The 14,351-nt window shown below is 42.8% G+C and overlaps 1 protein-coding gene across 1 annotated transcript in view; it reads right to left on the reverse strand.

Annotated features, from left to right (window-relative positions):
• The window catches only part of LOC141014677 (vasoactive intestinal polypeptide receptor 2-like), a 28,357-nt gene that overhangs the window by 6,638 nt on the left and 7,368 nt on the right, over nucleotides 1–14,351 (reverse strand). Inside the window, exons 4-5 of the mRNA XM_073488566.1 lie at nucleotides 11,653–11,750; nucleotides 702–799 (exon numbers count right to left, since the gene is read on the reverse strand). Of these exons, the coding sequence (XP_073344667.1) occupies nucleotides 702–799; nucleotides 11,653–11,750 (196 nt within the window). The remainder of the gene's footprint in view (nucleotides 1–701; nucleotides 800–11,652; nucleotides 11,751–14,351) is intronic.

Consider the following 14,351-nt stretch of genomic DNA (forward strand, 5'->3'; position numbering starts at 1 on the left):
GAGTAATCCTTCACATGCACGGAGTTAAAAGAAGTTATTCTGCGACACAGGATCAAGCATTTCTCTCTGTAAATGTTGGATCTTTGCCTAGACGCTCGACGCTAAACCGTTGATCCTAAATGTTTAAAATAATCTTAATTTTCTGCATTTCATTGCCTAAAAAAGACTTAAAGAGCTGAACTCTGTGTTTGACTTCACCCGAGCTGGAGATGATGCTGCTGCAAGATGATTTACAGTGAAGTAAATAATAATCGTTCCAGTTATAGTGGATGTTTTATGTATCAGAAAATGTTGGAAGATCAGATTTTTAATCCTGGAGGGCTGTTTTATTTATTTGATCTGTGAACTAGTTCGACATATTTTACAAAAACACAATAATAAATCACAATCAGCTGTTTGTTATGTAGATATTTGCAGTAAACATCTGATTCTGCAGGTTTTATTCTTAGTTTTAGCTGATAAAATGTGCTTTATACTTGACAGAAAGCTCATGTATATTAAATTCGGACATTGATTTAAAACATGCAGAAGCATTCGGGTGTGAAGGCCAAAATTAAATCATATACATAAATCCAAAAACACATTTTTTTGGGATTATAAATGTGTGATACCTGAGGATGATTAAGCACCTTCAGAGGTTTGGCCTCACTGGTTTAACTGGTGTGATTGTGTGACCGGTGGACGGACGAGCGTGTGTTTACCTGAACAAACAGATGATGATGGTGCTGGTGAGCAGAGTGATGAGCGACAGGCTGTGGCCCAGAGTGGACAGTATCCTCACCACCCTGTAGAAGACCAGCTGCACACACAGACACACAGAAGACACATTTATTCACCTTTAAATGTGAAATAACAGTCTAATGTCATAATCACCTCATGTGACTGGTGCTTTCCGTGCTATGCTATGAAACAGGAAGTTGTTTTAAGTTAAATATCCAACACCTGATCTGCCGCAAACTTCACATGTATGATAAAAGTTCCAGTACTTGTACTTTGAGATTCTCCTACACAGTAAATAAAGAAACCACTGCGTGGCTCTGTGACGTATTATTGTGAACTCCTCCGACAAGTAAACAAAGCTGCGGTCTGGCAACTGAACAGAGTCTTGTGTGGTCATTACAGAGCTGATGAGGACAGAGAATAATAAACTGAAGGCAGCCAATCAGAAACAAGTATTCTCAGTGCACCTGAAGCCTCCGTGTATCTTTCAAAAAGCACAAATGGGGATTTTAGAAAACGCTTTGCCAAAGATTTTTCTGTTTCTTCCCACGTTTGATTAAATCGTACTTTTTTTGAATGAGGTTTGGTTTATTCATGTTTTGGATATGAAAGTCAGCTGAGTGATTCTCAGGCTGAAGGACGAACGAGACGTTATCAGCGAGCGTCTGCTTCCTCCCCCGTCTCTCTACAGAGCGGAGAGGCTCTTTCACAATAAGAGCAGGATCAGGACGAGAATCTGGTCCGTTTCAAAGCAGCACAAACTCTTCAGGCCCGACACACAGATGGGTCTGGACTGTGTGTGTGTGTGTGTGTGTGTGTGTGTGTGTGTGTGTCGGTGCCTGGCGTTCATCGCTCTCCTCATCTCTAAACAACATTCCCGACGTCTGACACACCATCTGGCGATTAACTGGACATTCACACACTCACACACACACTCTCTGTATGTACATTTAGACGTGCACGAGCACACACACACACACACACACACACACTGACTGAGAGCCTCTGTTGTTCACACACTGTTCAAACACACATATTCAAAAACACACATGCAAACACACTGGGCTGATTTGCATACAGTCACACGAATGTGCACATTACAAACACAAAGATATTCACGCAGATTTACATGCACGTCTGTTTTCTGTGCGGGTGAGGACTCACTGAGGCGAAGCAGCTGCAGCATCGCATTTAAAGATTTACATTTCTGGACACTTTCTCCTCTTTTGTCATCTTTTCTCCTGTTCTACGTTTCTCCTTTGTTTTGATCAGCCAACACATATTTCCTTCTGTCTCTCCTTTTCTTTTGTTCTGCTTATCGTCCTTCTTCACTCATTCTTCCTTCTTTTCTAGTTTTTCATCCTCCTCATCTCCTTTTTGATTGTTTTTGTTTTAACATATCAACACTGACACTCTGCAGTGACTGCGGTTGGATGAACACTCATATTTGTCTGTACTTTACTTAAAGATCCTGTAAACATGATTTAAAATAGATTTTTCTCTGCAACATTAAGAATTCACAATCAAAGTTAACGTTGATGGAGAAACTAAAGGACTGACAGCTGACTCTGAAAGTATTTTCCATTGAATCACAGTACTTTAACTTAAATGCTTTCAGTAAATACACACTTATAGACAAATATGTGAGGCTACGCAGACAGTCGCAGCCTGGCATCAGCGTCTCATTCCTCGGGCTGATTCTCAGGCCTTCTGCTGGGAGCTGATGACCTGCTGGCTCTGGTCCGCTGCAGCCTCGCTGCCTTCTATGTCCAAACACCACTTCATCCATAAACTCTGGCTCGCCCGCCCTCTCCGTCTTCCTCCCTGACACCACAGATTCAAAGCCTGCTGAACTTTAGGCCGAACAGCTTCCTGGCTGTGATCGAAGTCTAAATCTTTATCTTCTGCTCCCGTGTGCCGCGAAGTGATTTCAATCAAGAGCAGCTCACAGGAACACCACCACAGAAATATTGTAAAGTAATATATTACTTTAAAATGAAGGTAAATGAAGTAATATGTAATATATTGCATTCTGAAAGTAACTTGCGCGACACTGGTTACTTGAAGAGGCTCAGTTTTGTTTTGCCATGGAGATCTGGGCTGAAAATCAGTTTCATAACAACAACAACAATAATAATAATAATAATAATAATAATAATAATAATAAACTTTATTTATAAAGCACCTTTTAAAAACAGAGTTTACAAAGTGCTTTGACAAACGAGCAAAAGCAGGAAACTCAGGAAGACGATATTACAGAAAAGACGCCGAGTCGAAGGTGAAATTAAAACAAGAAGGAAACAGAAAATGTAGAAACACAATAAGACAATACGAGTCAAAGTAAAAGTAATAAAAGCCGTAAAACAGAAAAGTAATGCAAAGATAGAGATGAATAAAAGAATAAAATCAATAAAGGACGATAAGAAGACGACGTCACGTCAGAGGAAAGACCAGATAAACAGATTAAAAGCAGTAAAAAGAATAAAGGACGATAAATCGATCAGAAATAAACAAATAAAAGCAGTAAAGGACAGAAGACAGAAGACATCACATAAATCAGCTTTAGTTAATTATCTTAAATTCGTCTGCTTCTGAATTTAAACTGACGGATTTTTGCCTCCAGTGTGTTTCTATGAAGAACAAGGTGGTAAGTTTAAGATGCTTTCACTTATAATCCAGTTTGTTAGAGTTTAGTTACTTTGCAGGAGAATATTTTACATATAAAACACTTATAAAACTCGTTAACGTTGCAGCGAGCTCATCATACGTTGTGTAAAATACAACCCAGTTTGGTTGATCTCTGTAAAACGTGAGTTAGAACAGAATGTGAACAAACTTTGACATCTACTGAGGATTATATAATAAAAGTAAACGAGATATAATGTTTCAGCAGATGTTGATGTGGGGAGGAAACGAGGAAGAGACCCGTTGACAGATGTGGTTTCAACGCCAGACTCTTAAACCACGAGGAACGCCCTGATAAGACTCTTAAAGCAGTCACTGTACTCAGACTGTGTGAGTTACAGTGCGTTCCCCTGAAATCATTCAGCCTATAGAGCTACTTCACACAGGAACAACTAAACAAGACATCAGTAAATGTCTGGCAGGAGTCCCGTGAGCTGGATTCAGGCGAGTCACTCTGGCTACCTGAGGAGTTTTTCTCTGTCAAACAGGTGGATTTTCCGAGGTGTCTCCGACATGTGACAGAGGTTTGTTAAGTGAACAGATGCGTTGTGTAAAGAAGAGGAGACAGATGATGTGTTCAGGGCCTCTCTTGTCTCCCACAGGCCTGAAGCTTGTAGGTGTGTTTAGCACCGAGCACAGAATGTACATCCTCAGGCCTCAGAGGGCCGTGACTTCCTGAACGATGTGTTTCCACACACAGGTCGTCTGATTCAAGTCAGTCCATCTTTATGGTTTCATCAGAAGAAACAAGTCGCTCCTTTTCATGCAGGGGATCAAAATAAATGTGGATGTTTGTCACTTCCACTTCCTTTAACTGTAGGAACTATTTTCTTTCTGTGTCAATGCGCCGAGGGAAGCGTGCGTCTCGTACTCGTGACATTGCTGGCGTCCTCCTCGGTTGAGCTGCCACGTTAACTAGCTCAGTTAGCTCAGTTAGCTTAGTTAGATTGTCTCAAAGTCTAGACGAGACGCACCAATAAATTATTTTATCCTCATTCAAGTTAGCCGGGTGTAATAAGTAAGTAGCATTACGACGGCTCAAGAGGAGTTTTACTTCATTTATGTCCAGTTTGACTTGTTCGACTACGTAGCGTCCTCTGGATCACCTCTTCAGGTACAAAGTGGTATTAGGAGACAGGACGGGGTCGGGGCTAGCTGGTTAGCGTGCTAACTTCAGATCTCTGCAACACTGAGTGTTTTAAACACACATCACCAGTTTAAAGGTATTTTAAGGAGCATTCAAGTCTGCGGCGTCCGTTTGTGTCAACGCGGCATTAAAGCTGAAACTAGTCGAGTGTGTGATTTGTGATCAGAGGATACGATGAGGACGATCAGCTGTGTGTGAATAGTGAGTATCTATCTGTAGTGTGTGTGTGTGTGTGTGTGTGTGTGCAGTGTGTGTGCCAGCGGTGACGTCTGGTCTCAGCTGAATGTTTTCCAGATGGAAAACCTCCGTCTCTTCAACAGGAAACAAATAGAAGCTTCGCTGAGAGTCAAAGAGCGGGAATCCCACACCTGAGGGCTCTGGAGAGGATCACAAGCCAGCTGTGTGTGTGTGTGTGTGTGTGTGTGTGTGTGTGTGTGTGTGTGTGTGTGTGTGTGTGTGTGTGTGTTGTTAAAAATGTACTGTTTTCTGTCACACAGCTCAGGTGTGTGTACTGTACATGAATGATGCTCCTCCTCAGTCTCGTGTTATTTTTCTCTGCTTTTATCGGTCGGCTGCTTCGTTTGATACTTTGCAACTAAACAAGAACAATCAAAACTAAATAGGTCAGTCGTGCTGCATCTGGTTGTTGAAACACGATGCTACACGACTCAAAACTTTTATGTCTCAAGAGTAAAAGCAAAGTGACGTCTGCTGCAGCTTCTTTATGAATTATTAAGAATTTAAACCTAAAATCCTGTTTGATTTGTTGAGCTCCGGTGAGTTTAAACAAAATATCCTCCTGGCGTTTTTTTAAAAGCTGGACAGAAACATTAAACTGCATGTTTGAATCTTCCTCAACACGGTCACACTGTCATGCTCACACTGTACGGATCAATGGACCCGCCGTGACTGCATCCAGTGTTTTGGCTTAAAATACCTGGTTCTGCCGGACAAGTACCGCTGGAAAGTATCCTGACATCATTTGTTAGGTCTGAAGAAGAAGATGAAGAAGAAGAAGAAGAAGGAGAACAAGGAGAACAAGAAGAAGAAGAAGACAAGGAAGAAGAAGAAGGACAACAAGAAGAGGAAGACAAAGAAGAAGAAAACTAAATAGAAGAAGAAGAAAAGGAGGAAGATGACAAAAAAGAAGATGAAGAAGAAGATGAAGGACAAGAAGAAGAGGAAGAAGAAGAAGCAGAAGAAGTGAATGCATCACCCTTCTTGAAATCCATTGCACAAAAACAATTTAAGAAAATGTTGATTTACTTTTGACTTCAGTTGCTTCAGTTGAGCCAAACTCAGGTTGCAGCTGGTGTCATCATAGTTTATATGAGAAGCTTCATTTGTTCTCTGTCAGTCTAATGGAGCTGCTTCTTCTTCATCTTTCTGCACAAGGTAACATCACACAAACGGCCTCCTTATCTGTTTTCTGAGCTTCACTTCATCTACACGGGATCAGCATATTGACACAAATGATGTAGGTCAGCCACACGGATCTTCATCTCAGCCTCCCCACATTGATTCAGATATAAAATCGTTATCTGAACTACATGTGGAAGATTATAGAGATGAGATTACAATTTGCACACATCCTGTTTGAAACTGCAGCAGGTGTTCAGAGAAGAGCTCCGTGTTTATCTGTGAGACGTTTAACCGTGAGAGAAAAGAAGAAGAAACACGGGGATGTGACAGAGATATTAAAAGAAAGTTAGTAGTGCGGATCTATGACAATATGACGAATCCTATTGGAAACATGTTAACAGGTTATTATTGCAGCAAGAGACCAAAACTACACGTGTGCACTGTTTTAATTTAATGTCACGAGACGCCGCAGAATGACGAGGAAGCAACAACCTGAAGAAAGACGAGTGTGTGGCATTAAACAGCGCAGCGTGGACACAATAATGGGTCCGGATATTCACTTAAACCTGGATGTTACCTGCTTGTTGAGAGCTCAGTATAAACCGAAGGGTCGAGGAATGCAGCCGTGACTATAAGCAATAACTGCGAAGGTCAGAAATAAGCTGCGTGGCTTCACACGGGACGCCTCGGGCCGAGTTTAAACAGATATACTCACGTTCACACACTGGACAAACAGCACGGGTTCACTAAAGGGTTATTTATTTCTACAACCACCTGCAATATTCAGTTGTAGTCGGCTGCAGAGGGTGAAAAAAATCCCCTCAATTCACCTTCATCATGTTCAGAAGCAGATATGGGAACAGACGAGGGCGGATTAGAGAGCAGAGAGCGCCGAGACCAGGAGCTGAACCCCAAAGACTCAGCTGGAGGAGCTGAGAGTTTAATCCAGCGTCTCGCCACAACAGATACCGCGAGCAAGACTCAGCTGTTCTCCTTTAACATCTCAAGCCTCAAACCCGGTCCAGTGGAAGTTTTTTCTGGTTGTTCTTGGAATCCCAGATTTTCTATTTTTGTCCAGTGTGAAGAGTCAAAGCGTGGGCTGAAACGTGCAGCTTCAGCAGCCTGAGGTTCGTGATTTTTTTTTGAGGAATCAGGAGCAACATTACCGCCCCCATGAACTCTCTGTTAAAGGGTCCATTAATCCCAAAACAAACATATTTCCTCACTCACTTACAGTCGTCCTCAAAATTATTCATACCCTTGCTAATTTTTGTGATTTTCTATTTTTGTGATGAAATGACTGCATTTTTTCAAGTTTGTTTATGAGGTATACGTGACCAACAAGTGAAAGAATGACAACAATACACAATTCAAGAAATTCTTCATTTCAGGGGTATTTTATTCATGGATTCCCAAAAAATGCCATGTTCAAAATTATTCATACCCCTGACAATGTCTCTACAAAAATCTTTGTCCTGTGGTTATTCCAAAATGTTACAATGGAATAAATACCATTAACATTGTTGAACAAATGTTAAACACTGATTTAAAAAAATAGCATCTTTCCAGAAAAGTATAAATAGAGGAAAAGTGTTCTGATCATTCTCAATTTCTGGTCATCATGGTCAAGAAGAAGGAGCTCAGTGAAGACCTACGTCGACGTCTTGTGCGTGCCCACAGTGAAGGAAAGGGTTACAAGGCCATTTCAAAGCAGTATGATGTCCCTGTGGCAACCGTCCAGAGCATAATTAACAAGTACAAGAAATTCAATACTGTTGAAAACCTCAGCGGGCGTGGCAGGAAGCGTAAGGTGTCTCCCAAACTTGCCAGGAAAATATGCCGAGAGGTCAACAACAACCCCCAGACCACAACCAAGGCCCTAATTGAAACGCTTGACCAGGCAGGGACAAAGGTCTCACGGTCCACCATTGAGCGAGTCTTGCACAGAGGAGGTCTCCATGGACATAGGCCTCGGAAGACGCCGCTGCTCAGGAGGAAACATGTGCAGGCTCGCCTGGCCTTTGCTAGAGGTCATTTGAAGCAAGATCCCAGCTTTTGGTCAACCATCCTGTGGTCTGATGAGACCAAGTTGGAGTTATTTGGCCATATGGATGCTCAATATGTCTGGAGGAAGAAAGGCGAAGCATATAAACCAAAGAACACTGTGCCCACAGTCAAGTACGGTGGTGGAAGCATAATGCTATGGGGATGCTTCTCTTCCAGTGGCACAGGGAACCTAGTCAAGGTCCAAGGAATAATGAAAAAGGAAGATTACATCAGGATCCTTGATGAAAACGTGAAGGAATCTGCTGAGAAACTACAGCTTGGCCACAACTGGACGTACCAGCAAGACAATGATCCCAAACACACTGCCAAGGTAGTGAAGAAATGGTTCAAGGACAATGATGTCAACGTCCTAGAATGGCCAAGTCAGAGTCCTGACCTGAATCCCATCGAGAACTTGTGGCATCACTTGAAGACCAGAGTGATGGCTAGGAAACCGACCAACCTGACCCAGCTTGAGGCTTTCGCAAAGGAGGAATGGGCAAACATCCCACAGGAGACATGCAGGAAGCTTGTGGACACATACAAGAATCGTCTCAAAGCAGTCATAAAAAACAAAGGCTATGCTATTGACTATTAAAGAAAGACATTGGACTAGGGTATGAATAATTTTGAACCTGGCATTTTTTGGGAATCCTTGAATAAAATACCCCTGAAATGAAGAATTTCTTGAATTGTGTATTGTTGTCATTCTTTCACTTGTTGGTCACGTATAACTCATAAACAAACTTGAAAAAATGCAGTCATTTCATCACAAAAATAGAAAATCACAAAAATTAGCAAGGGTATGAATAATTTTGAGGACGACTGTATGTTCAGACATCGATGGGAGACAAATTAAAGGGAAACAAAAGAAATAAGCTATCTTAGTAAGGCCCAACTTAAAGGGGAATCTTACAAACAGACAGAAAATCAGGTCAGTGAGCATCTGTGGCCCTCGTTTTTGTGTTGTGTCCTGCATCGTCAGTCCTTTACGGCGGCTTTTCAGCCGACTGTGGTGGAAAGAAATCACACTGATTGGCTGTTAGCTAAGCGAATCACTGCACGAAAATGGAAATGGAAAAAGAAAGGTAAAGCCAACAGAGCCTGTGTTTGTAGTAGGGGTGTCACCATTCGATTTGACTGATTTGAAAATATTTCAGCAGTGACGGCTCTGCTATTGTCAGACTTAGACTTTTACGGCCTGACAGCCGTCATTTACATTTTTTATTAGGTGCACTTGAACGCACCATGAAGTCCCTATGAGTGTGTGAGGCTCCGGCACAGACAGACCGGCAGCGGGGGACAGAAGTCTCTCCAGGTAACGTCGCCACAATGTCAGCGACAGGTAAATAAGCCAGCATGACACCCTAATTTTGTAGTATCCATGATTTCACCCTCTGGAAGAGAGAGTCAGGTGCTGATCCAGACCTTCTGGAGGAATAAACACCTGGAGTCTCGTCAGGTTCTGCTCTGATCCGACGGGAGGAGAGCTCAGAGATTAGTTTTTAACTTCTGGGATTAAAAAGTGGATTTATCTTCACTCCTGTTTATCAACCTGACTGCAGCAGTGATCCGGAGGTGTTTCTGTTCTGTAATGTTGACCACTGACTGGAGCTGGAGGGGAAATGGACTTTACTTCATGAACGTTACAGAGAGGAGAGGGAGAACCAGAACCAGAACCAGAGTCTCTGCTGAGTGCTGACTTCACTCAATTGAATTGAAGGTCATCCTCACCTGAATTCAAACACACCAATTCTGATGAAAATCCATCCAACAAAGCTGTTCAGGTCGAGGTGATGTTTTAAAGTTGTATTCCTGTTACATTTAGTCTCTGCTGACTTCCTTCCTCACTCTCTGACTCTCTCCTGCATGTTTTAGCAACAGGCGACGTAATGAAACACACCGTCACTCTGAGTAAACTTGTGGATTTCTCTGGTTTGCACATTGTTGGAAACATCTGGGATAGTGTAAGTAGGTCCTCCTCGTTTTTACACTGTTAATGCAGGAATGTTAAATATTAAATCTCAGCAGAAACACACGCAAACACACTCGAGATATGATGAAAGAGAAGGATTTCAGGGTGGTGTGCAGAGTGATTGGCTGGAGGTCACAGCGCTGTCAGCCAAAAACTGTCCCTCCTCTCTTTCCTCACATCTGATCTGCTCTCTTAACCCTGACCTTCCTCTCCGTTTATCTCTGAGTGTCGTCTTTGAACAGATAAACACGCGAGCTGAGATGCTGACACGCTAACGTGATGTGAAAACAGCCTTTTCACTTCACCACAGCGTCTGAGCTGTGCTACAGAAACCAGTGAGGTGGACGTCAATCTGATCATCACAGTGACAAAGCTGAGCTCACTGACTGCTCATCATCAATCTGGTGAGTGTTTCAACTTCATCTCAAAGCCGATCTGTGATTATTTGTGTGTTTTGTAAGGAGTGTTATCACGTTACAAGTCACGCCGAAGCTGTAGGGGTGATTGTGCGTCTTTAGTTCGTTATTTTGTCTTCGGCTCATCATCAGCTGTCACATTTACACATCTACAATAAACACTGTGTCACAGAGATGTCTACTGAAGTTAGCATGCTAATCAGCTAGCCCCAAGAGGTGAGGTGTTGTTCAAGCAGCGAGTTTGCTTCCGAGTCTAACGAGTAAATAAAACAAGTTCACAAAATGTAAATAAAGGAAATATTTTCCCTCACCAAACAGAAAAAATACACCGTCTGAATTCAAGTTTCTCTCTTTTACTGAACTACGATGAGCTTAATCTCCCCGTTAACTCATCGTAAAACACAGTTAAACAGTCAAACTGGACAGAAACTAAATAAAACTCCACCATCACCTCTGTTTTAATTAAATCCTCAATTAGCCTGACTTCTCCTCTCCGGAGTCATAGTCCTGCTAAGAGCCGCTGTAAATCGCCTCCATACCGTACCCCCTGTCTTCAAACTGACCTCCGTCGATCTTTGAGGCAAACGGGACCACTTAGCTCCTCGGCTAACTGAGCTAACGGCAGCTAATCGCTACAAACAAAGAGTACAGTGAGCAGCGATTAGTGGTTATGCTGCCCCCTGTAGCTTTGGAGCTAACATTGAAAATGACACCTTTAAAAGGTCAGGCGACTATTTTTTTCACCTTAAAACAATCATCTGGTCGTCACATGTACACTGAAAAAATGTCCTGCACGCCACAATCATTCCTCGTGCTTATACTGGCCATGTAAAGATCCCTTAATAATGTGTTTCCAGTGTACAAAATCCAGGTTTATATGAGGATTCAGAAGTCTGAAAGTCTTTTGAGTAACTTTGCAGCAAGCGAAACCAAAGGAAAAGTTTTTCTCTCTTTACAAACACACACAAAAAAGTGTCATCAGCTAAACATGCTCGTGTTTAAACTGGGTCTGCGGTCGGTTTGCTGCCTGTTGTTGAACAAAGCAAAGATCCTCTCGAGCGTCTAGACCACAGACTGAAAGCGAAGTCTGTACCAAGCACTTCCTCCTCAGCCGTGTGGGACGTGACACCGACACTCGTTCTGATTGAAAACATAGTGAAAGCTTCGTGGTTTTTCTTCTAACTGTTTCATCTCCCGTTCTTCAAACAGAGCCGTCTGAAAATGACCTTAAACTCAGACGTCTGGTGACAAACACAGTCAGAACCACACAGAACAGAACAGACAGAACCACAGCGACTCACCTCGCCGGGTCCATCGGTGATGTTTGACCAGCAGGCGATGGTGATGACGGGCTGGACGTCAGACCAACCTTTCTCTGTACAGTTCCTGCTGAGGTTACCTGAGACACACACACACACACACACACACACACACACACACAAAAACACACACACACAAACACACACACACACACACACACACACACAAAAACACACACACACAAACACACACACACACACACACACACGTCAGTTGACTCAGTAACTCAGCATCAAGTCAGTTTCATTTAAATGCACAGTTTGAGATTTCTTCTCAATCGAAACACTGAAAACAAAGGATGCAGTTTGATGATGTCATGGAGCAGTGTGGGATCATGGGAGTTGATGTCCGATGAACAGATGAGGTGACGCTTTAAAGTTTTATTACGTTCGTTGTATCATCTGATGTTTTCCCAGAAGTAATGATACCGAGTAAACTTTTGGATCGTTGGGAACATTTGTGATAACGTCAGTACGCAACTCAACGACATATAAAACAAAGGTCGAGTTGTTTTTAGACATTTTTAATGCAGAAATGTTACATATCATGTCTTTAAACAGCCTAACTTGACCTGTGGCTCATTGTAACGGGCAGTGATCCATCAATTAGGAGAAAATAATCAACTTAATCAAATTAAAATAGTCAGATCTTCTTCCTCTCCTCCTCTTCCTCTTCTTCCCTCCCTCCGTCTCTCTCCTCTGTTGTTTTCACATTTAAAGAGTTTTATTTTAATCGTCGGACAGTGACAATATTTCATGTTCTCTGTCGGCGTTTCTCTCGCTGTCGTCCTGATTACGCGCCTCATCCTTTAACCGGCCCGGGCTGACGCTCTGCGTCTCTTCAGGGGGAGCGGAGAGGTGGATTAACGGCCCGCTGACAGATGCTGCTGAGGGAAATCACAGAGAAAAAAGTCGGCCGGCCCAGATGTTGACAGCTGCCCCGCGAATAATTAGACTCATTAACCGAAAGAGCCCGAGCGGCAGGATGAAGGAGGGAGGGGGAAACACAGCGAGGTGGAGGTGGAGGTGGAGGTGAGGAGTTCAGGACAGACGAGAGAAGAAGCTCGACAGCAGCTTGTTTTTCTTCAGTCAGCTCATGTTGGTCCATCGTACTTTTTTTGATTCTAGTAGTGCTATTTTTTTGTTTACAAGTGGGCCCCCCATGTTGTTTGGTTTGTTTGTCCTGCTCCTGCCGAAGGCCTCACACATTTTGACACTGATCTACAGGCGGCGGTAAAAGCAGAGAAGAAGAAAAGTGCAGGTTTGTAAACATGGTTGTAAACATTTGTTTCAAAACATTTGTATTCATTTTTGCGAATGCTTTACGAGGAAGGAAATCAGTTCAACATGTTTATCAGACAATACATTTTGGTGTAACAATGAAAGTAAACAGAGTTTGTGTGTTTACAGGAAAACTCTGCAGATGTGTTTGCCACTGCAAGTTCAGCTGCATCAGCCCATCCTCGTCAGAAAAACAACCTTAGGAGCTCACAACAACCTAAATTTCTTGTTGGCGGCGACCTGTAGTGGCCGTAGTTATTATTACAGCTGCAAAGAAGGTAGTGAGGACGAATAGTATAAAGAACAATAATATATATGTGTGGGTCGAACAAGGACAGGACTTTTATTCAGGCGGCTGCTGAAGTGAGTGGTGAGTTATTTTAACTTCCTGAAGGTCCAGTTTGCACGTCGCTGGGACGCTACAGCGGTATGAGGATGTGTTGGACTGCATCATTTATCAATAAAAAAAGGGAAAACATTTATATTGAAGACGTCTGCAAACTGTTCACTGTCAGCGTTCCCCCACAGTATCCACTCCTCGAAACCAAAGCATGATTTTATCCGCCAAAACATATTTTAATGGCAGGAAAACCACACGAAGTGATCATACAACCACAAGGCAGATTATTCATTTAGATATTTTATAAACAAAACATCCCGAAAGAAACTTTTCAGCTGCTGAGCTCCTTGAAATTAAGGAAATGAGCCCGTTGAGCCAAACCGCCATCGTTATTTTGTGTAAAACATGCTTCAAGAACATTTCTAGGAAACTGGCCGTTTCTGCTTCCAAAGATAATATTTTATTTAGAAGAACAGAAAGAAAAGAGACACAATCAGAACTGAAGAGGTGAGGAAGCGTGAGACTGCCGGCTGAGGAAAGGGAAGCAGAGAAGAGACGAGGCGGAGGGATGAAAGGCAGAGGGACGAGAGGCGATCAACATGATGGATGAAGCCGAATGAGTCGACTGAGAGATGAGATCAGCCGTGAAGGAGCGACTGGGAGGAAGGAAACGACCGGCTGAGGTCACGACAGCCGATACGGACTCAGCTGGCTCAGGACAGACGAGCTGCTGATTATTGTTGTAATGCTCTGACGCTGGACCCGAACCGACGGGAAAACATTAACGGAGGAGGAATTTCTCAATACTTGTTAAACTGTTTTGATATAATTACTTTTCAGATATTGGAAACTAATTTAATTAATTTGGAGGACACAAGACTCGGCCATGCTCAGCCTGCAAAACCATCAACTCACACGGTAGTGACGTCTGCTTTTCTTGCGGGCTGATACGGCGGCTTACAAGGTGTTTTGCAAGAGACACGGTGTCTCTGCTCCACCACCCGGCTTGTTCGCTCTGCCTACGAGCCCAGAGACACTGCAGCTGCGACAGCCAAAGTGG

This window comes from Pagrus major, chromosome 19 (assembly GCF_040436345.1).
Source record: "Pagrus major chromosome 19, Pma_NU_1.0".
Taxonomy (NCBI): Eukaryota; Metazoa; Chordata; class Actinopteri; order Spariformes; family Sparidae; genus Pagrus; species Pagrus major.